Source organism: Podarcis melisellensis, assembly GCF_964234715.1.
Source record: "Podarcis melisellensis genome assembly, chromosome: 7".
NCBI classification, from domain to species: domain Eukaryota; kingdom Metazoa; phylum Chordata; class Lepidosauria; order Squamata; family Lacertidae; genus Podarcis; species Podarcis melisellensis.
The window spans coordinates 75,901,334-75,926,577 of record NC_138539.1 but is presented as its reverse complement, the minus strand read 5'-3'; the positions used below and the strand labels follow the sequence as shown (position 1 = coordinate 75,926,577).

Genomic DNA, 25,244 nt, shown 5'->3' with positions numbered 1-25,244 from the left:
CACACGGGTAGACTGCTGTGTGTGTGTGCACTTCGAGAATAGAGACTGGAGGCAGATACAGATACAGAAGGAGAATGCAAAAGGTGATACCATCTCTGGGATGAAGGGGACTGCAGGATGTTTGTTGCAACTGCAATGCTGTGAACTGCCCTGAGATCTTTTGATGAAGGGCGATTTATAAATTTAATAAATAAAATAAATAAATAATGCATATCAGGATGGTGGCGAAGCCAAAGTTGGTACCTTTTTTTCTTTCTTTGGAAAATTTATTTTTTTGGTTTTTCAAATTAAAATTTTACAGAGATACAGTGGTACCTCGGTTGTTGAGCATAAACCATTCCGGAAGACCGTTCGACTTCCGAAACGTTCGACAACCAAGGCGCAATGGGCGGCCGGCAAATTCCATTGAGAAAATGAAGAAACATGTCTCGGAGGTTGTTCGATTTCTGAGGCGTGTTCAAAAATGGAAGCATTCACTTCCGGGTTTTTGGTGTTTGGGTTGCAAATCGTTCAGCTTCCGAGACGCTCAAAAACCCGAGGTTCCACTGTATATTAATATAAATCATAAAAACAAGATTCCAAGGAATCTCCTGGACTTCCATTCTCCCCTTTGTGGGTCCTAATATTAATCATTTCCTCCCACATAGTTTATGATACTCCAAATCCTTTGCCTCTTCCATTATGTCCAGAATTCAAACTACAAGTAAACTACAAGTAATCTTCCTTCCAATCATACTAATGATTTTAACTGTTTACAATGGTCTTTAAGATAAGTTATAAATTTCCCCCATTCCTTATCTTCCTGATTTCTGACTCTTCCGGTCAATTTCACCATTTCAGCATAGTCCATTAACTTCATCTGCTATTCTTCTCTGGTAGGAACATGTCAGGGAACTGCCATCGGAGCTAGAGGCAGAGGGAAGGCTCCAGAGGGATGCTGGAGAGGGTCCCAGTAGGGAGAGAGGCAGCCCATCTGCTGGGGAAGGAAATCAGCGTAACACCAGTGGAGAAGGGGGGCAGATGGGGGAATCGGAGAGGAGGCTCCAGGACTCTTCACCGGAGACCAGCGGGGAGAGCACGGGTACTCCGCTGCCCACACCCTCCCTGCTCAGAAGACTTCCGCGCAGGGAGAGTAGGAGGAGACTTGGCGTCAAAGAACTTCTTTGCTGGAAGCAGTTCAAGAAACGCCCACTGACGGATTCTGCCAGCGACTGAGACAGCCACGAAGTGAAAGGCTGTCCAGACAGAAAGGGTTCAACCAGGTAACCTAGCCAGGAGTGGCGGCAACTTACGCACGAGCAACCCCTAGAACCATTACAGAACATCTTCAAAGTTAGTACCTTTTCAATGTGGTACTAAGTTTACCAATAGAAACCCAACAGGTCTTACTCAGATTAGACAATTAGGTTCAGACTATACAACCTAGTTCTTAGAGCAGATTGTGCCCAATTGTCTGGTGCACACATAAGTAAAGACTTGGGAAGGAAGTGGGATTTGGAGAGACTTTTGGTATGATGGGATGTATCGTGATTACCACCTATCTTTGTTAGGCAATCGTTTTCTCTATATATAACATAACGCAACATAGCACTCTTTAATTATTTTCTTAGGTCATACATTTAAAAAATACTAGGATCATGAAATGCTGGTGGTGGAAATCTTGGGGAAAATCTCCGTCCAAGGGGCACTGTAAACCATTATTCAAGCAGAAGACTGCCTCTCACCTTTCTTTTCTCCCTCAATCCCCGCCAGCAGGGCATAGAATATGTGATAATTTCTCTCTCCTGGATTTTGCCTTACTACTCGATTCTACAAGAGAAAACATATTTAGAGATCTGTTCGACAGGTAGGTGAGATTCTCAGCGCAATCCTTTACGTTGAAAGAAATCAAAACACTGACTTACCTTCTCTAATAAATCTTCAGCAGGAAACAGGTAGAAAAGTCAAGGAACAGAATGTTTCATTTGACCGTGTGAGGAGGTTGGGGTGAACTAAAGGCTATGTATTAATTTCCTAGCAGACTTGCATGAGCCAACGTTTGCGTCCATCCTTTTTATTTTATTTTAACGTAAACCTAAGACTGTCATTGGGTGAGTATTTTAATTGGCATCTGTTTATTTGCCACAAAATTCAGTGGCCCAGTTCACACATCATGGTAAAGAATAGTTAATGGTTTACCCTGACCATGGAAATCACTCTAGAGCAAGCAATTCCTGGCTTAAGTGTTACACATCAACCAGAGAACTAAGGTTTGTTTCACACACATAAACCATGGTCAGTAACAGACTTTAGAAACAAAATTCTTTCACTGCGGAATTTCAGGATGATCTAGTATAAAAAATACATAGGTTTGGTACTAAGAATATGAACTGGTTAAGGCAGCCCTGTTCAGGGAAGTTTTTAATATGTAATGCTGTACTGTTTTTAACACTGATTGGGAGCCGCCCAGAGTGGCTGGGGAAACTCAGCCAGATGGGCGGGGTATAAATAATAAATAATAATAATAATAATTATTATTATTATTATTATTATAGATTTTTGCATTCTAACTTAAGAACTTGGAATGTGTATCGAAAGAGAGGCAACATCTTCTTTGCTTGTTGTATAAAAATGCACACAGTTGTCATACTGTAAATATTAGGGCAATCACAGAGGACAAAGGATACAATCTACAATTTTTCCTCCCTGAATGTTGCCTTTCTGACAGAAATTCAACTGTATGAATTTCCCAAAGCGACTTGAGTTGTTGTTGTAAACAGTCTTTGCGTTGCCGAAAGCTTCCATAATTGGGCTGTGGAAAAAATAAAAATAGATAACAAATGTACTGGCTGTTTGAGTAAGAATAAACATTGTTTACTAGAACTTTGATTTTTAAAAAAGTCTATCCAGTGTAAAGTACTGCCAACTAACTCCTTAATCTTTAATTTTTGTCTCCTAGACAATGCACTTTCATTCCACAGATAGGGGATTGCATATCTGAATGTTCCCACCAAAGGGAAAAAATCCCTCCACACAGAAAACAAAGAGGCAGACTAGAACCTTTTTTCTTTGACATCTAATCTGCTTGCTTTGTTTAATGTGTGAGCAGATTTATATATGGGGAAGCATTTAATCAAGCTATCTCGGAGCTGCAAATGGAATATTCCAGAAACAATTTAAGCCAGTGCAGCTTGACTTAAGTGTAAAACCATGGGCAAAACCAAAAAACTAAGTGTGCCGAGATACCCTGTTATTAATCTGAGCCAATCTCCAATCTGTGCTTCTGTAACTCTTGATAATGTATTTCTATACTATTTTCCATTGTTGTTCAATCCTTGCTCCCTAGTGCAGATCAACTGGTGAGTGTTCAGTGGCCCATTCTGTTGTCCTTAACTGCCTTTCCTTAGTCTTCTCTTAATTGTGACATTTTAAAATATTATTATTATTATTATTATTATTATTATTATTTTGACAAAGTAAGAAATAAGAATAAAAATGTGCACCCCACCCACAAGACCATTCCATTGCAACTATCCAACCTCCCAAATATTCAACACCTCTTGCGATGGTTTGACCCCTTTCGGTTTTAACAGAACAAATTCAACAAACACCCTCCATATATCCCCAAAATCATTTTTCCTACATATTCCCCATCTTACCTTAATGTTAATTTATCATCAGTACCTATATCCCACACCTCTTTCTACTATTCTTCCATTTTCTATTCTGCTTGCCCCTTCCACTTCCTGGCTATAATAATTTGTGCAGCTGTCAATAAATTTGTGAGCAAGTAGTCTTCTCTTTTCACCTTCCTTCTCTCCACTTTTGTCCATCTGTCCTTCTCCCATCCCTCTTTTCAAATGTACCCCAAGCTCTTTTCAAATATGTCCTCAAGCTCTCCAGCTCCTAGCCTGGCCTGCTACCAAAGGTCTACCATCATTACATTACGTTTCCAATTCCCATCATTCGTTGACCCACCCCACCCTAAATATCCACATCCAGTAAGGACACCATAGAAACAATAACACTTCAGTTAGACATATTTTAATGAGTCTGATGCAGTAAAACAAACATATCCCCCCCAAATTACACTTAAAAACCTGACTTTGTCCCCCTGTCCCTGCTAAGCTGTAGCATTGCTGCCCCACAGGTAGAAAAGGCTACAGAGCTGTAATTACTCTAAACCAGTTATTATGAAATAGTCCAAGGATGCTGTAAAGAGATTCTGCAGCATCTGTGTGACCTCTGTTGCACCCTTAACCTCTCTCTTTTGATATGCTCATTGATCTATGAAACCTGCAATTAGAACGCAGGCATTTTCAAAGGAAGACAACTTATTTAAGCTAGAGACGCACGCGGCAACATCAATGAATGAATCATTAATTATACACACGGGTAAATTATACGCACAACCAAACAACATCTGCTAAAAAATAATAAGACACCCCACAAAAAGGTTTCTCTCTTGCAATGATGCCTTACTCCCCGGAAACCCCAGCTCACGAGAAGGGAAAGTCCTAGGATAGTGGCTCAGATTGCAGAAACAAGAGGGTTGCTAAGTACCTGGCAGGTTAAAATGTAGGCTCGGCTGTCAGAATTCTGACTATAAAATATGGATTTTATGGAAGAAAAACAAACCTTACTTCCATTTGAATTGTAAAGTGTTTGATGAATCCAACAAGTGAAGCCATCTGCATCTGTATGATCACTTAAATGTACTTACCATAGTTTAGAAAATGTTCAGTCATCATCATTTATTATCTATACCCCGCCTATCTGGCTGGGTTTCCCCAGCCACTCAAAGATGGGACGTGCTTGTTGGTTTGTTTACCCGTCCCTGGTACTGCCATAGTTTTATTATCTAACTGCTAAGCAGACAACGGTCAACCCCGAAATATCTTCCTTCCATGTATCTTCCCTACTGCCTGGAAGATAGGTGAGGCTATGAACACAGTACCTGCTCTCCAAAATTGCTTGTTCCACACTAGATGTTTTCTCTTTGCGAGAGAGTTCCAGCGAATGTTGGCTCACAGCGGACAAAAACTTGAGTATCAGCTTTGTGCTCTCTGTTTTGCCAGCACCACTTTCGCCGCTGGAAGACAAAAGGAAGACAAAAGGAAGACAAGACTTAAATTAGTTAACTGTACCAATGATCTCATACCTTGAAAATTCAAGAAGACTTGTTGGACGCTTATTGAAAAAAGGCTTTTTATGTCTGTGAGTGGCAGTAATTATGATTTCATTAAAAAAAAAATTAAAAATGGTTCCCCCCCCCCCCATTTTCTGTTAGCCATCGCAAGAGCATATTGCTGGCTAGTGAACCAGGATATACATTTTAAATAAATAAATAATATTTATTGTTAGACGCTGTCTGTGAAATGGTATCCAGGCAGGTAATCAGAAGCAGAGCTTCTGAGAGCTAAGATAAATCAATGTCGCATTTAATAGACTTTGCTCAGAGCCTGAAATCTGAGAACCATATAAATCGGAGAACCAGTCTTTGCTACAACAGATTATGATCACTGCGAATTAAGCTTCTTTGACTGAGAGTTGCTGTTATTTATACAGTACTTACACCCCACCCATTAAGAAATAAGAAATGACACTCAACAATATAAGAATGCATCCCCCAAGGTAAAAGTAGCTGGCGTCTAAACTATCAGCATCTAAATTACTACACCCCTTGCCCACTCCATGTGGGGAAAAGCTGTATATTTCCATTGGAAGGCCATACAGCTGATTGGTGTGTGTGTGTTTTGCAGCTCCTTTTACAGTGGAAAGCAAACATTAGAGATCCAGTCACATACATAATTTGGCCACAGATGCACTTGAAAATTGTATCTGCCATTTTGTCCGGTTTCTGATACGTGACAAGCACTTTCTAAGGGTGTTTCGGGTGGCTAGCTTCCTTTTACTCCTCCTCCTCTATCAGCTTTCTCTGCTTTTCGCCATCATATAATAATAATAATTTATTATTCATACCCCGCCCACCTGGCTGGGTTTCCCCAGCCACTCTGGGCGGCTTCTAACTGAATATTAAAAACAATACAGCATCAGACATTAAAAACTTCCCTAAACAGGGCCGCCTTCAGCTGTCTTTAAAAAATAGGATAGCTGCTTATTTCTTTGACATCTGGTGGGAGGGCGTTCCACAGGGCAGGTGCCACTACCGAGAAGGCCCTCTGCCTGGTTCCCTATAACTTGGCTTCTCACAGCGAGGGAACCGCCAGAAGGCCCTCAGCGCTGGACCTCAGTGTCTGGGCAGAACGATGGAGGGGAAACACTCCTTCAGGTATACAGGACCGAGGCCGTTTAGGGCTTTAAAGGTCAGCACCAACACTTTGAATTGTGCTCGGAAACATACTGGGAGCCAATGAAGATCTTTCAGGTCCGGCATTATATGGTCTTGGCGGCCACTCCCAGTCACCAGTCTAGCTGCCGCATTCTGGATTAATTGCAGTTTCCAAGTCACCTTCAAAGGTAGCCCCACGCAGAGTGCATTGCAGTAGTCCAAGCGGGAGATAACTAGAGCATGCACCACTCTGGCAACAGTCATCTCTTAGATACATGACATATAAATAATCATAATATATTTTGAGGGGGGCAGGTCTGCATCCAATATTTCTACTTATTTACAAAGATAATTCCCACTCAAACACTTCTGGATTAATGTGCTATGAGGGATTACATGCAAAATCTCGAAAGCCACATAATCTCAAACAGCGACTTGCCCTTTCGACCAATGCCATCACATGCAATGCAACAAAAGCAGCACTCTCCAAACACACTTCGGTTCAATCTCTGGGCTCCGTATCTTGCACAACGGGGAAGAGATAAGGCCAACGAGTTCGCCAAATCCATCCTTTTATTTTGGTATGTCAGAATAAACCTCCCTGTGGAAAAAGTCTGATGCTTGTCCAAAGAGGAGTTTGCTTTATGTTCCTCTTAAGGCTGAAGAAAGAGTCTTTGAGGCTTCCAGGAGACGGTTTAAAGGCAACGATACCATAATCAGATACATTTCACATTTGGGGCATAATTGCCTTGGGAAAATCCTTCCTTCCTGGCCATGTCCACCACAATCCTGGCTGCTTTTAAAGGGGGCGGGGAATCTGTTTTTCTTTTAATCACATCCCATGCCCCATACTAGTGCATTAATAATAATAATAATAAATTTTATTTATACCCTGCCCTTCCCGGTTCAGAAAACCGGGCTCAGGGCGGCTAACAACAAATTTAAAACACTTAATTGATGCAACAAAAAACAGCATAAAATACAGTATAAACGTGAATAACAATAAATTCAGAATTCAAAAATCAATTTAGCGGGGAAATCCATCCAATAAACATCAGGTGATCACCAGGACTAGCTGGCTAAATTAGTCCTAATTGGGCCAGCGAGGAGAGCAGGGGAGAATTAGCTGTGGGATCCCAGAGCAGGTAATCTTCATAAAAAGGGGAGGGGGAGGGAAGGAAGGAAGGGGAATAAAAGATCGGGCTAAGTTCAAATTGAAAGCCAGGCGGAATAGCTCTGTCTTACAGGCCCTGCGGAACGAAGTTAAATCAGCATGCGCAGTTGCCAGGTTGAACCTGTGGTCACTAGTGGCAACTGCCAGACATTTAATTTTAGCAAGCAGCGGGGAAAACATACTCTGCGAGAGCAAGAAACCACTGGCGGAAAATCACTCTTTTTCAAAATGGCGCCAGGCTGCATCTTCTGCTGGAATGTAGCCTGTGGGTTAGTAGCAGGCTGCTACCAACACAAACTTGCTGCCTGCAGCTCCTTCTCTCTCTACAAACCTCTCCTGACTTTGTCAGTATAAAAGAAAAACCACTCTTTTTGGCTCTATGAGTCAAGAAAGCAGAGCTTTGCAGGGTTGCCAGAAATCATGGTTGGTTTGCCAAGCTCCGCCAAAATTTGTAGACCCCCTAACTTAGCTTTTCTATCGCACTTTAGAAGATTCCTAAGCATCTCAAATATCCTACCTCAGTCGCCCTTACAACAACCCTGTCAGGGAGGTCAAGGCTGCCCGATTGCGCAGGGACGTTGGAAACAATAGTGGAAGCCGCGCCGGATATTCGGTTTCCGCCCAAAATTTGAAAACCGGAACACTCACTTCTAGTTTTCAATCGTTCAGGAGCAGAACATTCGACTCCCAAGGCATTCAGGAGCTGAGATATGACTGTATTGACTGTTTGAAGTTCACAGCAAATGATAATAATAATAATAATAATAATAATAATAATAATAATAATAATTCTTGTACCCCACCCATATGGCTTGGATTGCCCCAGCCACTCTGTGTGGCTTCCAACAAAATATAACAAGACAAAACTAAACATCAAACATTAAACGCTTCCCTACACAGGGCTGCCTTCAGATGTCTACGAAAGGTTATATAATTGTTTAATGCTTCAACATCTGACGGGAGGGCATTCTGCAGGGCAGGCACCACTACCAAGAAGGCCCTGTGCCTGGTTCCCTGTAACTTCACTTCTTGCAGTGAGGGAACCACCAGAAGGCCCTCAGTGCTGGATCTCAGTGTCCGGGCTGAACGATGGGGTAGAGACGCTCCTTCAGTCACACTGGGCCATTGACCCTCTGCACAAGTTGAAGAAAACATCTAGCAGTCTTCCAATAACCCATTATATTTATATTGTCGCCAAAAGTCAGATGGAGAACTTGCTTGAGTCTGCACAAAACCCAAAGCAAAGCTGTAAATAATAAGGCAATCCGCTAGAGGGCACTTGCTTCCTTTTAGAAGCCATCCTCAAATCCTAATGAATCACTTTGCTTCTAGCATTCATTACTTGCAGACAAGCAAGTTACAAGGCATGGCATACTAATGTTGGTGCCGTTCACCTGACATCACATACGGTCATGGGAAAAAGAAAGTGCGCCCTCTTTGAATTCAATGGATTAAATATGAAGACATAATAACAATCATCTGTTCCTTAGCAGGTCTTAAAATTAGGTAAATACAACCTCAGTTGAACAGCAGCACATGACATATTACGACGTGTCATGATTTATTTAACAGAAATAGAGCCAAAATTAAGAAATCATGTGTGGAAAAACTAAGTATACCCTTACTACTTCCATAGGGTTAATTTTATATGAAAATTTTATTAAATTTTCAGTTATACAATTTAAAATACTCTTTTAACATCCCTGAAATTTCAACGACTTCCCTTCTCTTTCCGTGGTTAATTTTGCATATCAAAGATTCCTCCATATTTTACAAAAACTAAACCATTCAATATTCCATTAATACATCCATCAAACCTTATTTATACTGCTGAATTTTTCTTAATGCTGCCAACGTTTTCAGGTGTACACAATTCCCCCCCCCATATATTCAATAAACGTTTTTCAATCTTCTCTAAATATATGTTCTTCTTCTTCTTCTCTTATTCTATATGTTAAGTCTGCAAGCTGCGCATATTCTATCAGCTCAGGTTGCCATTCTTCTTTGGTTGGGACCTCGCTCACTTTCCATTTTGGGGCTAACGAAACACAGGCCGCAGTAGTAGCATACATAAATAACCCTTTTGCTGGTCTTGGAGAATTCAAGTGTGTTTTAGCACAATGCCAAGGAGGAAAGACAGAATGATGCTCTTAGAGAAGTGATTGCTGCTGCCCACGAAACTGGGGAAGGGTTTTAAGGCCATCTCCAACCAATGTAAAGTCCATCATTCTACAGTGAGAAAGGTTATTCAAAAGTGGAAAACACTTGAGACAATTGCCAATCTTCCCAGGAGTGGACGGCTCAGCAAATTCATGGCAATGCTCAGAGGAAATTGCAAAAAACACACACCCAAGAGTTACATCTCAGGCTCTACAGGCCTCAGTTAGCATGTTAAATGTTAAAGTTCATGACAGTACAATTAAGAGGGAACAAGTATGGTTTGTTTGGAAAGGGTTGCCAGGAGAAAACCTCTTCTCTCTAAAAAGAATGTGGCAGCACGGCTTAGGTTTGCAAAGTTGCATGTGAAAAAACCACAAGACTTCTGGAACAAATGTCCTCTGGACAGATGAGACCCAAGTGGAGATGTTTGACACCTGGGAATTTCTGTCTGAGTTATCCCCAACAAAAAGGACTCTGGGTTTTTTGTTTTTGGAACAGTACTTTTAAACATTTTTTTAATTCATCATGAATTATTTCCCAAATACTCTTTTACCCTTTTACAGGTCCACCACATATGATAAAACATACCCCCAATCTCCGGGACATGGGTGGCGCTGTAGGTTAAACCACAGAGCCTAGGACTTGCCGATCAGAAGGTCAGTGGATCGAATCCCCGCGATGGGGTGAGCTCCCGTTGCTCGGTCCCTGCTCCTGTCAACCTAGCAGTTTGAAAGCATGTCAAAGTGCAAGTAGATAAATAGGTACCGCTCCGGGAGGAAGGTAAACGGCGTTTCCGTGCACTGCTCTGGTTTGCCAGAAGCGGCTTAGTCATGCTGGCCACATGACCCGGAAGCTGTACGCCGGCTCCCTCGGCCAATAAAGTGAGATGAGCACCGCAACCCTAGAGTTGGTCACAACTGGACCTAACGGTCAGGGGTCCCTTTACCTTTACCCTCAATCTCATTACATCTCCAACACATTTCTATGATTCTATGTCCAAGAACCAGGTAACGTTATTAATACTGGATATTGATCAACCACAACAAACCTCTTTAACTCACCTATTTCAAACACACTTGTTAATCCAACACACAAACACCCAGCACCTGCTCAACATCGTAGCCTAAATTGGAGGTGTGAGTCACAAGAAAAACCCACAAAGAAGAATCAAGGCAAGTCCAACATTTTACATTCCTAGGTTGACAACATCTTTTTTAAGCGACCCAGACAACTACGCACTTGGGACTTTTTCCAGCCGGGCTGAGAAGCTGCACAGAAATAGTAAGAGTCAATTCTATTAGCAACTTAAAGAGACTGGGATCTGTTTGACTGTAAGCTGGAGAGCCAAGCATGCAACCCACAACGAAATCAGCTCTGTCATTTATTGCTGGACACAGATGAAGGAATGCTGATACAAGTCCTACTGTATTTGGAATGAAACGTGTCACTGATAGCATAACATAGCAGCTTTCATTAGCAGTCGCCAAAAAAGAGAAGAAAAAGGTGACTAATGCTGAAAGGATTTCCTGCTTTCTCTGTGATGAGAAACCACACGGCGTTTGACAGTTCCAAGGCTCTTATCCCACACCCATGTGTTTTTGGCAATAGCCCATCTCACTCCTGGCTATGCCTGTTCACTGTAGAAACTTGTTTACTGTTAATTCGTTTGATTCGATTGTTTAAAAAAGACTTTTTCAGTGCTGTGTCTACAGATGGTTAGTGCCTCATGTCCCAGATCATAAGATGGGTGGATAAATAGATGGATGAATGGATGGAGAAAGATAGATGATAGATAGATAGATAGATAGATAGATAGATAGATAGATAGATAGATAAATAGATAGATGATAGATAGATAGATAGATAGATAGATAGATAGATAGATAGATAGATGATAGATAAATAGATGATAGATAGATGATAGATAGATAGATGATAGATGATAGATAGATAGATAGATAGATAGATAGATAGATAGATGATTAGATAGATAGATAGATAGATAGATAGATAGATAGATAGATAGATGATAGATAGATAGATGATAGATAGATAGATGATAGATAGATAGATAGATAGATAGATAGATAGATAGATAGATAGATAGATAGATGAATGATAGATCCACAGTAGGTAGATGCCATGGGTGTGGTGGTGCCCTGGTCTAAACCACTGAGCCTCTTGGACTTGCCAATCAGATGGTCGGCAGGTCAAATCCCCGTTGCTCTGCCCCAGCTCCTGCCAACCTAGCAGTTCAAAAGCATGCTGGTGCAAGTAGATAAATAGGTACCACTGAGACAGAAAGGTAAACGGCGTTTCCGTGCGCTCTGGTTTCCATCACGGTGTCCTGTTGTGCCAGAGGCAGTTTAGTCATGCTGGCCACATGACCTGGAAATCTGTCTGCGGGCAAACGCCGGCTCCCTCAGCCTGAAAGCGAGATGAGCGCCGCAACCCCGTAGTCGCCTTTGCCTGGACTTAACCTTCCAGGGGTCCTTTTCCTTCACCTTTACCTAGATGTGATGGGCTGGTTTGATGCAGAGGAATGGTGGGAGGAACCAGCTGAGGGCCCACCAAGGGAGGAAATCTCAGAGCCCTGTGGTGGGACAACGATAAGTGGGCAGAGGGAGAAGACTGGGAGGAGGAGAGGGTGTCAGAAGCTGAAGCTATAACAGGGCTTAGTGAGCTGGGAGAGTCTGTGGCAGAGAGAAGTGCAGAATCAGAGGCAGAAGCAGATGAGAGGGAGGAGGAAGGTCAAGAGGGAAAGATGAGTCTGGCTGGTGAAGGGGCACAGGTTTCTCTCCCTCCTGCTGCAACAAGCTCCCCTCTCCCTGTCTCTCAGAACCAGAAGAGGGCTGAAACGAGTGGAGCAATGGCAGACTGCATGCAGGCACAGTCTTCGGTCGCTTAGAAAAAGCCCCGGAGAGGGGACTAGGTGGGGACTTTCCATCTCAACAAGTGATGTTCATGGAGTAAGACCACTGAGAATGAGCTGCTCTGCTCATTAGGTCTGCCACTCGACCAAGTCTGAGGAGGCTGTGCTTTTGCTAATAAAGAGTTAAGTCCAACTTTGAACTGTGTATTTACTGACCGGCACGCTTCCGGTGACCGTATCATTAAAAAATGGATGTTTACCATGACAAACATTGACCCAATGTAGGGAAACAAGTGGCACCATGTCCAAGGGGCTTTCTGGAAGTCCTGTGATTCCAGAACACTGCCTTAAGGTCTCTTCCTACTTTAGATTTTGTTCTTTGGTTGCCCTGCCCATGCCAACTGGTGTGAGCTGAGAATAGAAGAGATGCGTTTTAAGCGCTGCTTTCTTCAGCAAACTATATCAGGAAGCCGGAGACTGATAGTTTCCCAGTAGCTACTTCCTCGTATTTCACTGACAAAAACAGCAAATTAAGTAAGGGGGGCACACAATATTTAAATTCAAGCTTCAGTGTCCACATAAAGATAGCAAAAATGTATGTTACAATTATGTTAATGGTGGCGCTGCAAAAAGCGAGCTTTGAATGCGGTAGTCTGAGCTACCTCACTGCATGAACGAAACAGGCCTTTGGGGAAAGGCCTGGTCTCTGTGTTTCAAGCAGTACTCTGGAAATGGCTTGCCTTCTCTCTCGTCAAAGGGAAGAGTGCTATTCTCCAAAAAAGAAGTGAAATTTATTGTAAAACCAGCTGAGGCCTAGCGAAACCTCAACAACTTCTAGGAGATGAATGTGAGCTTTAGTAATATCTGACTAATCACAGCTCCCGGCATGCATACCCACAAATACACGTTTATGACCCTCAGACATGTTAATTAATACACAAATTTCATACTAAGCGCTAAAGTATCCATGAAGCATAATCATGTGGTTCAGCTCTTCCTGAGACTGTTTGCATTTCAGAGTTCACATGAAGAGATGGCATGATTCACTCCACCAGACCAAGCAAACAAAACTCCTCACACCTAGAAAATTAGCACATTAAGAAGAAAGCTGCGTGGCTAGCCTTTTGGCTAGCATGCTATCTTTCCATGTGTAGGAAATTTGTTTGCATGTGGTATTTCCCAAGCATCCAGTCCCCTACCTGTGTCCTACAACATAGGAAAAGCTGTAACACGTAATTGCATTAAATGTCCACAATTCCTCCTTGGAAGTGCTTTTCCAAAAAGAAATTTTGACATGTATAGAAGTGCAACTTTTCTGGGTGCTTCTAGGCTTAGCACATAGCTGCATAAGGTAAAGGTAAAGGGACCCCTGACAATTAGGTCCAGTCGTGGCCGACTCTGGGGTTGCGGCGCTCATCTCGCTTTATTGACTGAGGGAGCCGGCGTACAGCTTCCGGGTCATGTGGCCAGCAGGACTAAGCCGCTTCTGGCGAACCAGAGCAGCACATGGAAACGCCTTTTACCTTCCTGCCAGAGCAGTACCTATTTATCTACTTGCACTTTGACGTGCTTTCAGACTGCTAGGTTGGCAGGAGCAGGGACTGAGCAACGGGAGCTCACCCCGTTGTGGGGATTCGAACTGCCAACCTTCTGATCGGCAAGCCCTAGGCTCTGTGGTTTAACCCACAGTGCCACCCACGTTCCACATAGCTGCATATGCTATCATATAATATTATTGGTACTGGCATTACAAACAAATAAGAACAGTAATTCTCTGTCTAGCTGGCAGAATGGTATCCTGGCAGCAACTTGCTTGAACTAAAGGTACTAATCCCACCTTTCATGTCTCCAAAAGCACAATAAATGCGAGGTGCAACATCAGCACCAATCAGCAAAGTCACGGAATGGCACCCCCCAAAAAACAACAACAACAACAACAACAATGAACATCAGGGCCAATGTTGGAAACTATTTTATCCTCATTAAAGGAAAGCACAGTTACGTTAAACAAGAGACAAAACAACCAAGCTCCATTAAACAGATTAAACCAGCCAACATGTTCAGGAGTTTTCATTATAGTTGCTGTCATTATTTATGGGCTTCCTGAAGATCTTTTTTTGATGGATTGTGTTTATTCGAGACTCCTGGTGACAAATTAATCCTCTGCACAGCAAGGCAACAAGCCAGTGGGGAAAATCAGTGTTCAGAGTGAGACGAGGTCTAAGGGAACAGGCCAGAGCGTGTGGAGTGCCGATATATGTGTTTATTAAATGACCACAGGACAGATATTTAGCCAAGAAGGCTTTGTCACTTAAGAAGCCATTTAAATCATGCAGCAAAGCTGCATCTCCACAAATCTCATGATTAATGGAGTCCTAGTGGAAAGAATTAAGAGTACCCCCTGTCCTTTCTCTCCGTATTCAAGCAACTGGTGTGATCCCATACACATCTAAGATTCAGCAACAATTAAAGAGTATTTCGGTACCTGATGAGAACACACTGGTTGTCATGACGTTTCCACAGGCAGCGGTAGCACTCGTTGGCAACAGCAAATATATGAGGCGAAATCTCTCCCAAGTGGTGCCGGCTATAATGCTCCACCGTGGCACGGTCGTAGAGGCCCGGAATGGTCTTATAGGGGTTAACGGAGGCAACGATGGAACCAATATAAGTCTGGAAAAAAGAAAGACACAGGATTCTGGGACAAGGTGTACATGCGATTACAAGACACTTGAGTTCACGAGTTAACCTTTAATAGAGCACAGCAAGTTTTAGCACAGCATTGTCCAGAATTGCAAGGAAAAGGAAAAGAATGGAAACAACCCATTCTGTAACCAAAGGAAACAGTTGCACAGTACTGTGCTTGCTAAGGCTATAAAATGCACATTTTAAGACTTAGGACATAATCCACTCGGAAGGCCTACAATAACAAGCCTTATTAGTTACTTTATTAATTTTAGGAGACTGTTGCCAGGGCACAAGCCCCCCCACCACCACCATACTTCCACCCACAACAGTAACTGGTCAAAGATGTTTCGTTTGATCTATTAGAATATGACAAGATGCCCTTCATTAAGTAGATAAAATCAAGGATTAAACAGAACTGTATCCAAAGTAAAACCAACCAACAGAAGTTTGTAAATAGGCTATACAGTTAAAAGGTTCATATATATATAAATACATATTTATATGTATATATTGCCATTTTACAGTATTTCTTGCAGTAAATGTTTTTCTCGCCACCTATGCAGCTACAGCAAAATTAGAAACCCTGAATGTAACAACTTTTTATTGGTTAGGTGCAGGGCAACTTGTTTAGACTAAGATCAGAATCGGCCAAACCATCTCACGATGGTTCACTGGGTTTGGTATAAATACCATTTGAGATGTGCATGTAAATGGCAAATGTTCTCAACCAGTGAAACTCCACAAATACCAACCCGTTGGTCGAAAAGGCACAACTCCCCATGCTCAGCTCTGCTGGAAATATGCTGGGCATAATTCCCCCATCCCAACTTCGCTTGGACCCAGCTGGCAAAGCCAAGCCAAGCCTTGGAGATCTGAAACCAGTGTAAACCCTTAAAAAGGGGGTCATTTCAGATGTGTCGAAGGCAGGACCGGGGGGGGGGGGGGAGAGACTTGGCCAGGATGCTAAACCCGTTCAATTTGGTGACATAACCTGGCAACAAAACATAAATTTAACTTTCAAAAAAGAGCAGTTTAACTCCAAAACTATTTTTTAAAGGCTTGCATTTCCTCTGCCAGGATTAGGCTGGCTCAGTCAGGAGTAACTCTTGATGCTGAACAGAATTTGAATCTGGTGTAATTTACCATTTGGAGGTGCACGCCTGGACTGTTTCCACACATCCTGCAGAATTCTATCCGTGATATTTTATTTGTACAACCGGAATGAATTTCAGGAACCAAAAAGCGCTTTCGAGCCAACTGGTCCCCAAATGGCAACTAGGCCATTCCGTTCTGGCAACTGCAACCCTGGTTTAAGGAGCCATATACCTGAATTTCCAACACTGATCTGATGCTCAAAAAAGAAGAAGATGAAAGTGACAAGAGTCCCCTGGTGTTCACGTCCAGCTATCAAGTAATCAGGGAAACTGCTTCCTGAGGTTCTAATAGCCATTAACAAAACAACTTTGAAAATCAGAAATATCTGAGCTCAAATGGAAAATGAAATTAAAGCAATCATTGGATACAAATGGTGTTTGGACTCTTCAGCTATGAAAAAGATGTTCAGGACTAGCTCTTAAGGATGTAGGATTTGGCTTACAGGGTCAAAGTTCCTGATACTATAAGAACCAGGAAACATAGGCTACAAAATTTCGTACTGATACAGAAGTGGACCTTGTTCACTCAGCATTGGAATGATAAGGTACAGGATGCGACCCAGCCGTATTACGTACTAGGAATAACCTGAGAGCCACCTTTTCTTCTCTCTCTCTCGTTTAACTTATACGGATAACTGATTCTGTTCTTCCTGGTTGTACCTTGTGTTGAAATTTGTCCAAGCGAGCAATTCTGATCTTTGCTACAACCACCACTATTTTGTTAATGGGAAATCTGGAGCGTCGTAGATTTAAAAAAAAAACGGTAAAGAAAAAAAACATACAAACTTCTATTTGGTGGCTACTGTACATTAGGCCACACCTCCTCCTCTCGCTTGCCATTTTGCCCTGTTATCATAAAGCTCATTACGCTTTTCTTTGTTTCCTTTGTTCTGTGAGCCAAGCAGGCCAACAAACTGAGCGCAAGTCCGCACAAAAGAAGAAAGGAGGAGGCCTTGCAGTTTGCCATGCCCGTTCCCCCCCCTTAAATCCTGAAGAGAGTCGTAATTAATGGCCGCATGCATGCTAGCAACCTTGATTTACTGAAACCACGCTCAGGACGGCCTGCATTTCAGCCCGTTTCGTGCTAATTTGTAAGGGACTAGATCCAGCTCTCTTCCTAAATTACAAGTTAAACGTTTAGAGGCCAAAACATCTTTCTTAAAAGCCTGAGTTTAACATGTCGCTGTGATTATATGTTTCCAGAAGCTACTGCCCAGTCAGGCCGTTTCTCTTACAGAAGCGCCAAACCCTGTAATCATGTTTTATGTTCACACAAGAGCTCAAAGGCCTCACAATGCAATGTAACGCGCACAACATATTCAAACGCTCCCTCTAAAACGCAAACACAAGTTTCTTTGCTCAAGAAGAATGTGTTTTCTTTCCCACCATCTGATCCGGCAGCTGGTTGCAGAATAAATGCTTCAGGAGAAGTACGAGAAAACAGAGAGAGAACTTCTCACATACAAAGCCAAAACTCAAGATTCTTTTTTAAAAAAAATTATTTATGCAATTCACTAGTTTTACAATCATTTTAACATTTCAAAACTTGACTTCCTTCCCCCTCTTTCTGTGGTTCCTTAAATTTATTTTTAATATCTTCTGCATATCCAAATGAACTTAATTTGCTCATTTATTCATCTACTTCAAATATATATTCTTATAAAACTGCAGCAAAACCCAGGTTTCATTCATGCCATCAAGAGAGAAGGAAATTGTTCACCTCAGTGGAAAAGCAGGATAGATAGATAGATAGATAGATAGATAGATAGATAGATAGATAGATAGATAGATAGATAGATAGATTCTTTATTGTCATTACACAAGTGCAACATTGCACAAGTGCAACGAAATTGGATGCCATCCCTTAAAAAACAACAAAAGCAAAACAACAACAACAACCAAACAAACCACATTCCAGATTGCAAGAAGATAACAATTAATCATCCGAGAGCCCTGCTGGGTGAAATAGCTGGATAGAAGTTCTTCAAAGTTATAGAAACAAAACTATTTGTGCCTTTCCACATACTTCCAAGACATAAAGGGATGCTTGCCCCAAAATTTAACCAGTGAAGAAGGTTTTACTGACATGATTAAAGGAGGTTTAAATATGTACAGCACTGATTACAGGGCCTTCTTGATAGTGGCACCCACCCTGTGAAATGCCCTTTCATCAGATGTCAAGTGGATGACTACCGTATATAACCTTTAGAAGGCATATGAAGGCAGCCCTTTATAGGGAAGCTTTTAATGTGCAATGTTTTATTATGGTTTTATATAAGTTGGAAGCCGCCCATAGTGGTTGGGATACAAATAAAATTGTTGTTGTTGTTGCTGCTGCTGCTGCTGCTGTTGTCATCAAGAAATAGCTTTATGGCAGGTCCATTCTGAGGAAAAATAGTGTAAGTGAGGGAGGAAAAACAACCCAACACATCTTAAAGTGGACTGCCAGAACTGACTCTTGTCATGGATTTCACAAGATCTACTCAACTCTCTTTCCTCTTGGTTAGCAACTAGGGGCCAGTTGGTATTCCTCAGGGGGTCAAGCCTGGCTGCAAAAACTCCATCTGGTGGCCCACCAATGTAACAACAAAATGTATTGCCTTTTATTGGACTCAACCTGGCTCCCTGCTACCCCACAACTTTACTGAGTGGCACCAGTTTTACAATTCAGCGCGTTATGCTGTAGATTGGAGAATATGTTTGGGGGAGACTGGAGGGTGCAAGGCTCTATTTTGAAGCATCAAGTTCCCTCACTGCCACCCACTCTCTAACTTTATTCCGTTAGGGAAAAAACATGGCAACGTTCTCGGTTCGTCGCTGGGAAAAGCTAAACAAAAGAAAGCTGAAGACTATTAAATAAGCGTCAAAAACAAGGCTACTGATTGAAATTAGAATTCTCCGTACCAGAACCATCTGCTTTCCAGACACTTGGTTATCATCCACAGAGAAAAAAAAAAAAAAAAGGTGTTTACATTTGCAAAATTACTTCAGTCTCCAGGAAAATTAAATCATCACCCAGAAGGAAGCCTTGTAGCAGCAATTTCCTAACTGCACCTCAACATCATCGAGGGGCAATATACAAGCATAACACTTCCCATCGCTTAACCATGGTTGCAGGCTTCAAGTACGGTGGCTATTTATGCATTATCGAAAATAATCTCCCCAAAAAGAAGGCACAGATTTGCGCGACATCTACATGTGTGAATTTATATACACCTACAAACCAAACGCACACCCAGTGAAAAAGTTGGAATTATGGTAATAGTTTATTCTCTTGTTAATCATGCTGTTCTAAACGTGCATTTTATATTTAACTTCCTTTAGTAACATTTTCATTTGAAATGTTTAGGTTTTTTGTAACACAGCCAGATGGGCGGGGTATAAACAAAACAAAAACTATTATAATTATTAACTTTGCTGCATTAAATGTGCATTCTGTTGTTGACTTCATTTGTAATGTTTCATTCTGAAATCTTTAAAGATAATATTTTAGTTTCCTGTTAATTCTGTTGCTTTGAATGTACACTTGAATTCCTACAGCAATGTTTTACTCTGGATCGTTTTATTTGATGTTTTAATATGCTGTGAACTGCTTTGAGATCTTTTCTTAAGATTATAGAGTGGTATAGAATTGAAATGAATAATAATAATAATAATAATATGCATAGATGTGAATTTATTAATAATGGCTGCAATTTAAAAAGAAACACAATACATCGTACCACACTGGGGAAGACTACTGTTGTTTACATTGCGCGTTGTGTTGTAAGTTGCCTTGTGCAGCTTGGAGGAAGCGCAGGGCACAAAGTTAGCAAATAAATAAATCCAAATTATTATTTAGCCCAACTGTCTCATGGCTGGGGAAAAAGCTTCTGTTCCTAATAGCCAAAACATGTTTAGAACGTGGAAAAGAGGTTGGAGCAGTCACTGCAAAGGTGATTGGAAGGGATGGAGGGACAAGGCAGGAATATTACATAACTGGGGGGAAATTGGCCAGGGATACACAATTATTACCCCTTCTGGGAAAAGTCAAGCAAGTTGCAAATAATTACTTGTTAGAGGGCGGGGAGAGAACCTCCTTTCAGCATGGCACTATTACACAAAGTTCTTTATTATTCACATGGGCCTTGGGAACAGACTTCATTTCTATTTCATAAACGAGCCAACTATAGAAAGGTTGCTTAATGTTCCTTTCATATAATCATCCTTTGAAAAGTAACATGGAACTGCTATAGGGCGGACAGGAACTCCACAGTTATAGGGCTTAAGACACGCTTCATACAAAACCGGGGTGCCAACTGGCTTTATGAGATGGGGGAGCAGCATGGCGCCCCATTCCTCAAGTGCTATGTCCATTTTGAGCTAAGAGCGATTCTTTCCCTTTAGAAAGAACAAGCAATGGCCTCAGCACAAAGGGGTAGGACTGCAGAGTGCCTAGTTCACAAATTATACAGTGGTACCTCGGGTTACATACACTTCAGGTTACATACGCTTCAGGTTACATACGCTTCAGGTTACAGACTCTGCTAAAGCAGAAATAGTGCTTCAGGTTAAGAACTTTGCTTCAGGATGAGAACTGAAATTGTGCTTCGGCGGCGCGGCAGCAGCAGGAGGCCCCATTAGCTAAAGTGGTGCTTCAGGTTAAGAACAGTTTTGGGTTAAGTACGGACCTCCGGAACAAATTAAGTACTTAACCCAAGGTACCACTGTACTGTCCATTTACTGGGAGGCTGAAGTGCATGTTAGGGGAGGGGTAGTATTTCTGGTGGCGCTGTGGTCTAAAACATTGAGCCTCTTGGGCTTGCTGATCAGAAGGTTGGTGGTTCGAATCCCCGCGGTGGAGTGAGCTCCCGTTGCTCTGTCCAGCTCCTGCCAACCTAGCAGTTCGAAAGCACACCAGTGCAAGTAGATAAATAGGTATCTCTGTGGCGGGAAGGTAAACGGCATTTCTGTGCACTCTGGTTTCCGTCACAGTGGTCCGTTGTGTCCGTGGTTTAGTCATGCTGCATGACCCGGAAAGCTGTCTGTGGACAAACGCCGGCTCCCTCGGCCTGGAAGCGAGATGAGCACCACAACCCTATAGTGGCCTTTGACTGGACTTAACTGCCCAGGGCTCCTTTACCTTTTTACATGCTTTTGCCAACTCAGATAGTGACCTGCATGCCAGACTTTGTCTTTATTTTGTCTTTATTTTACAACACCGGTTTGTTTTTGTATTTTAAAACTGTAAACTGCCTTGGGTGACTGGGTGGAAACACAAACAATAAATGGGTAAATAATGAGACAGTCCTTATTTTAACTATTTAAACCAGTTTCTCTAGATCGGCGCTGAGCAACCTTTGGCCCTCCAGATGTTTCTGGATTACAGCTTTGATCATCCTTGGCCATTGGCCATGCTGGTTTGGGCTGATGTGTGTTGGATTCCTACAACACCTGGAGGACCAAAGGTTCTTCAGCCTTGCTCTAGATGGATAGATTTGGTTACGCATGCTTGTGTATGGAATAACAATCATCGTTTCAATCTGAGTTGCAGACATCCACAAGGGCAAATAATATGCTGTAATTCCGTTTTAAGGACTCATCTACAAATGCGTATTACAGAGCTTTGTAACACATTTCCACCCTTGACAGCATATGCCACTACTGGGAAATTTGCAGTGCTGGCAAAAAGCTATCTTGAAATGTTATGGGCCACCTCTTTCTGGTTTTGCTCCTAGACCAGATACATGACAAGCGCTTTTTGGAAATGTTTGCGAAGCCAGTACGGAGAACATCAGTACTCTGTAAAAAAAACAACAACACATGCACACAACTCAGCAAATTAGGGAAACAGACCTAGTGGCCTGAATTCCGTAAGCATTTCTGGCATCTGGCAAGAATTCAAGAAAGAGCAAAACAATTCATTGTTTCATTGATCATTACAGTGCAGCCATTAGCTCCGAGGGTTCCCTTGCAAATAAAGCTAGACAGAAAAGTATGCTATAATTAGATGGATCAAGTGTTATTAGGAGAGCTTACTGAACCAAAACGAAGAAATAAAGCAAATGGGAGACCCAATTAAATCTGACAAAAACTATTCAGTACATTATTCAAACGTTGCAAGGCTAATTTGAGTCCCATTCCTGCTTCCGAGATATCAAAGAAGCAAACAGGAACACAGTCCCCCTCTGCCTTGAATTTGTAAATAAAAACCTTGAGTGGCTAGCAAAGTATCAACAGAACAGCAGGAATGTGCAGAGAAATGTGGACATAATAAGCCTGGGATTCTGGCTAAGTAGGCTAGTGGGCATCACCTCTCATAGGCACCCCCCTGTTTCTATCTGGCACTGCCTGCCATTTGCCCCTTCCCGACAATTTATGAGTCAAAGCAAGTTGCCTAGGGGGGAAACAATGGTTTCATTCCAAAATATTAGCATTTCTTATTGATGCAGAACTGGCCCAAGGCCAGAGCTAATGTGATATGATCAGACAGATCCTTAAATCTCTTGGTTGCTTGGCAACTTGTTGATTCAGCCGACTCTGTCAGGTGTACAGGAAAGACAGGTATGACAAGAGGAACAGAATTGGTTTGTTGCCTGATGATGTCACAGAGATGCTGAATACAGAATATCCTTACAAGGCTTTCTTTGGTACTCTCCTCACTATGGGCGTTGAGAAAAGACACAAAACTAGAAGCAGAAACCCAAGACAACAACTCTTAGGGAATGAATGTCAACTCAGTCAGGTAAGTTGTTATGTGTGCTGCCGTGGTTGCTCGAGAGCGAACAGGCAAGACTCCCCGTTGGTCTTTTCAAGGCTTTTTATCTGTCCAAAACGTTCGCAATGCAGATCGACTCAATTCCATGTCTGCTCAGTCGCTAGCAGAATCTGGGAGTGGGCGGTCTTTAAACTTCCCCAACAGTCTTTTGACCCCCATCCTACACCTCCCCTCTCTGCGTGTAAACCGACTGTGCAAAGAGGGCGTGGGCAGAGGGGGACCTGCCTCCCGCCCCCCCCTTTGTTCACGCTTGGTGCTGTGGCCCTCCCTTGCATTTTCCAAGCCTTGCACCCCTTCCCCACTGGAGGTGTGGCTCCCCCCCTCCGCAGAGGAAGTGCTGCTTCTCACGATCTTTGGAGGCTCTCCCACCTCTCGCCTCTGAGCTGATGGCAGTTCCCTGACATAAGTGTAATAAAAAGTTATGCTGGTTGTAAAAAACAACAACCCAGAAGCCTTTCTTCTGGGAATTATAGCAATAGAACTACCTAAATTTTATAGAAATTTACGCATGTATGCGACTACAGCAGCAAGAATGTTACTTGCCCAAAAATGGAAAGAAGAAGAAGTCCCAGCAAAGGAAGAATGGATACAAAAAATTGTGGAATCCACAAAAATGGAGAAACTTACCGGAAGAATCAAGATAACAAACTTTTTACAAAAGAATGCAAAAGGTTTATTGAATATTTACAGATAAATTGTAAACAGATAAAAATACTGGCAGGATTATTGTAATAATCTGCAGCTATATAAGAGTATGCCAGGGACACGGGTGGCGTTGTGGGTTAAACCACAGAGCCTAGGACTTGCCGATCAGAAGGTCGGCGGTTCGAATCCCCACAACAGGGTGAGCTCCCGTTCTTCGGTCCCTGCTCCTGCCAACCTAGCAGTTCGAAAGCACATCAAAGTGCAAGTAGGTACCGCTCTGGCGGGAAGGTAAACGGCGTTTCCGTGCGCTGCTCTGGTTCGCCAGAAGCGGCTTAGTCATGTGGCCACATGACCCTGAAGCTGTCTGCGGACAAACCCCGGCTCCCTCAGCCTATAGAGCGAGATGAGAGTGCAACCCCAGAGTCGGTCACGACTGGACCTAATGGTCAGGGGTCCCTTTACCTTTATATAAGAGTATATATATAAAGAAGATGAATAAATGAGCAAATTAAGTTAATTTGGATATGCAGAAGATATTACAAATAAATTTAAGGAACTGCAGAAAGAGAGGGAAGGAAGTCAAGTTTTAAAATGTCAAAATGAATGTAAAATCATTGAAATGTATATATCTAAAAAGTATATATACATTTTTAATAACTTTGCTGGATCACACCAAAGACCTATCTAGGCCAGCATTTTGGCTCCCAACCAGATGACGGTGGAAAGAGCATGAATATGAATCATTATCATGTGCTTTTAGCGATCCCATGAAGAGAGCCCACATCAAATAAAAATCTGGCTATTTCTCAGCACAACCTTTTTTAAAAACTGCTTGCGCTTCAATGGAAAATGTGTTTAAACGGGCACATTTTAAGCACTGAATCAAAGAGGACTCATGAGTGAGTTTACACGTTTAATGGTTTTATTTTTAGCTCTCTCTCACCGTGTTTTTTAAATCGTTCCCTTTCATTCTGTTTTGACCTCCTTTCAACTCACATCTGCCAGAAGCAGTTGAGTGTCGGGAGCCGAATCCAGCGAGAGCCAACTCCCAACACCGTAATTTGAATGCCCTTTCCTTTAGCTGCATGGCATATGTACTTATGTGGTTTTAGGACCTATTCCCAAAAACTTTCCACATAAGCTCAAACTGTCCCAGGGAAGGATCGTCTCAACAGTGCTTAGTGACATGCCCCACAGTTGATAATGTAAGTCACACAACCATCATATACCACTGGCTTGTCTAATTTTGGAGCTGGGCTTTGGAGGCCCCAAAATTACAGCCTTTAACCGGCCATTTTACTATGTGCACATTCCTTGCTCTGCTTAAGATGAAGCTTCTCAAGGAACAGTCTGGTCGGGTCACGTTTTTCAACATGGGCACCATCAGAATATGTTGAAATTTAGCATTTCGGTGCAAGCTATGGCAGCCCAGCTTAAAGGATACCATTCAAATGTATGCACTGATTGAAATGTCCTAACCTGGGGTGTCCCTGTGCCATCGTATTTGCCAATACACTTAAAGC

The 25,244-nt window shown here is 42.3% G+C and overlaps 1 protein-coding gene across 1 annotated transcript in view; it reads right to left on the bottom strand.

Moving 5' to 3' along the window:
- Positions 1–25,244, bottom strand: part of MYO10 (myosin X) — a 197,317-nt gene that overhangs the window by 84,896 nt on the left and 87,177 nt on the right. The window contains exons 4-8 of the mRNA XM_081919110.1: positions 14,963–15,150; positions 4,937–5,071; positions 2,667–2,791; positions 1,905–1,918; positions 1,725–1,809 (exon numbers count right to left, since the gene is read on the bottom strand). Of these exons, the coding sequence (XP_081775236.1) occupies positions 1,725–1,809; positions 1,905–1,918; positions 2,667–2,791; positions 4,937–5,071; positions 14,963–15,150 (547 nt within the window). The remainder of the gene's footprint in view (positions 1–1,724; positions 1,810–1,904; positions 1,919–2,666; positions 2,792–4,936; positions 5,072–14,962; positions 15,151–25,244) is intronic.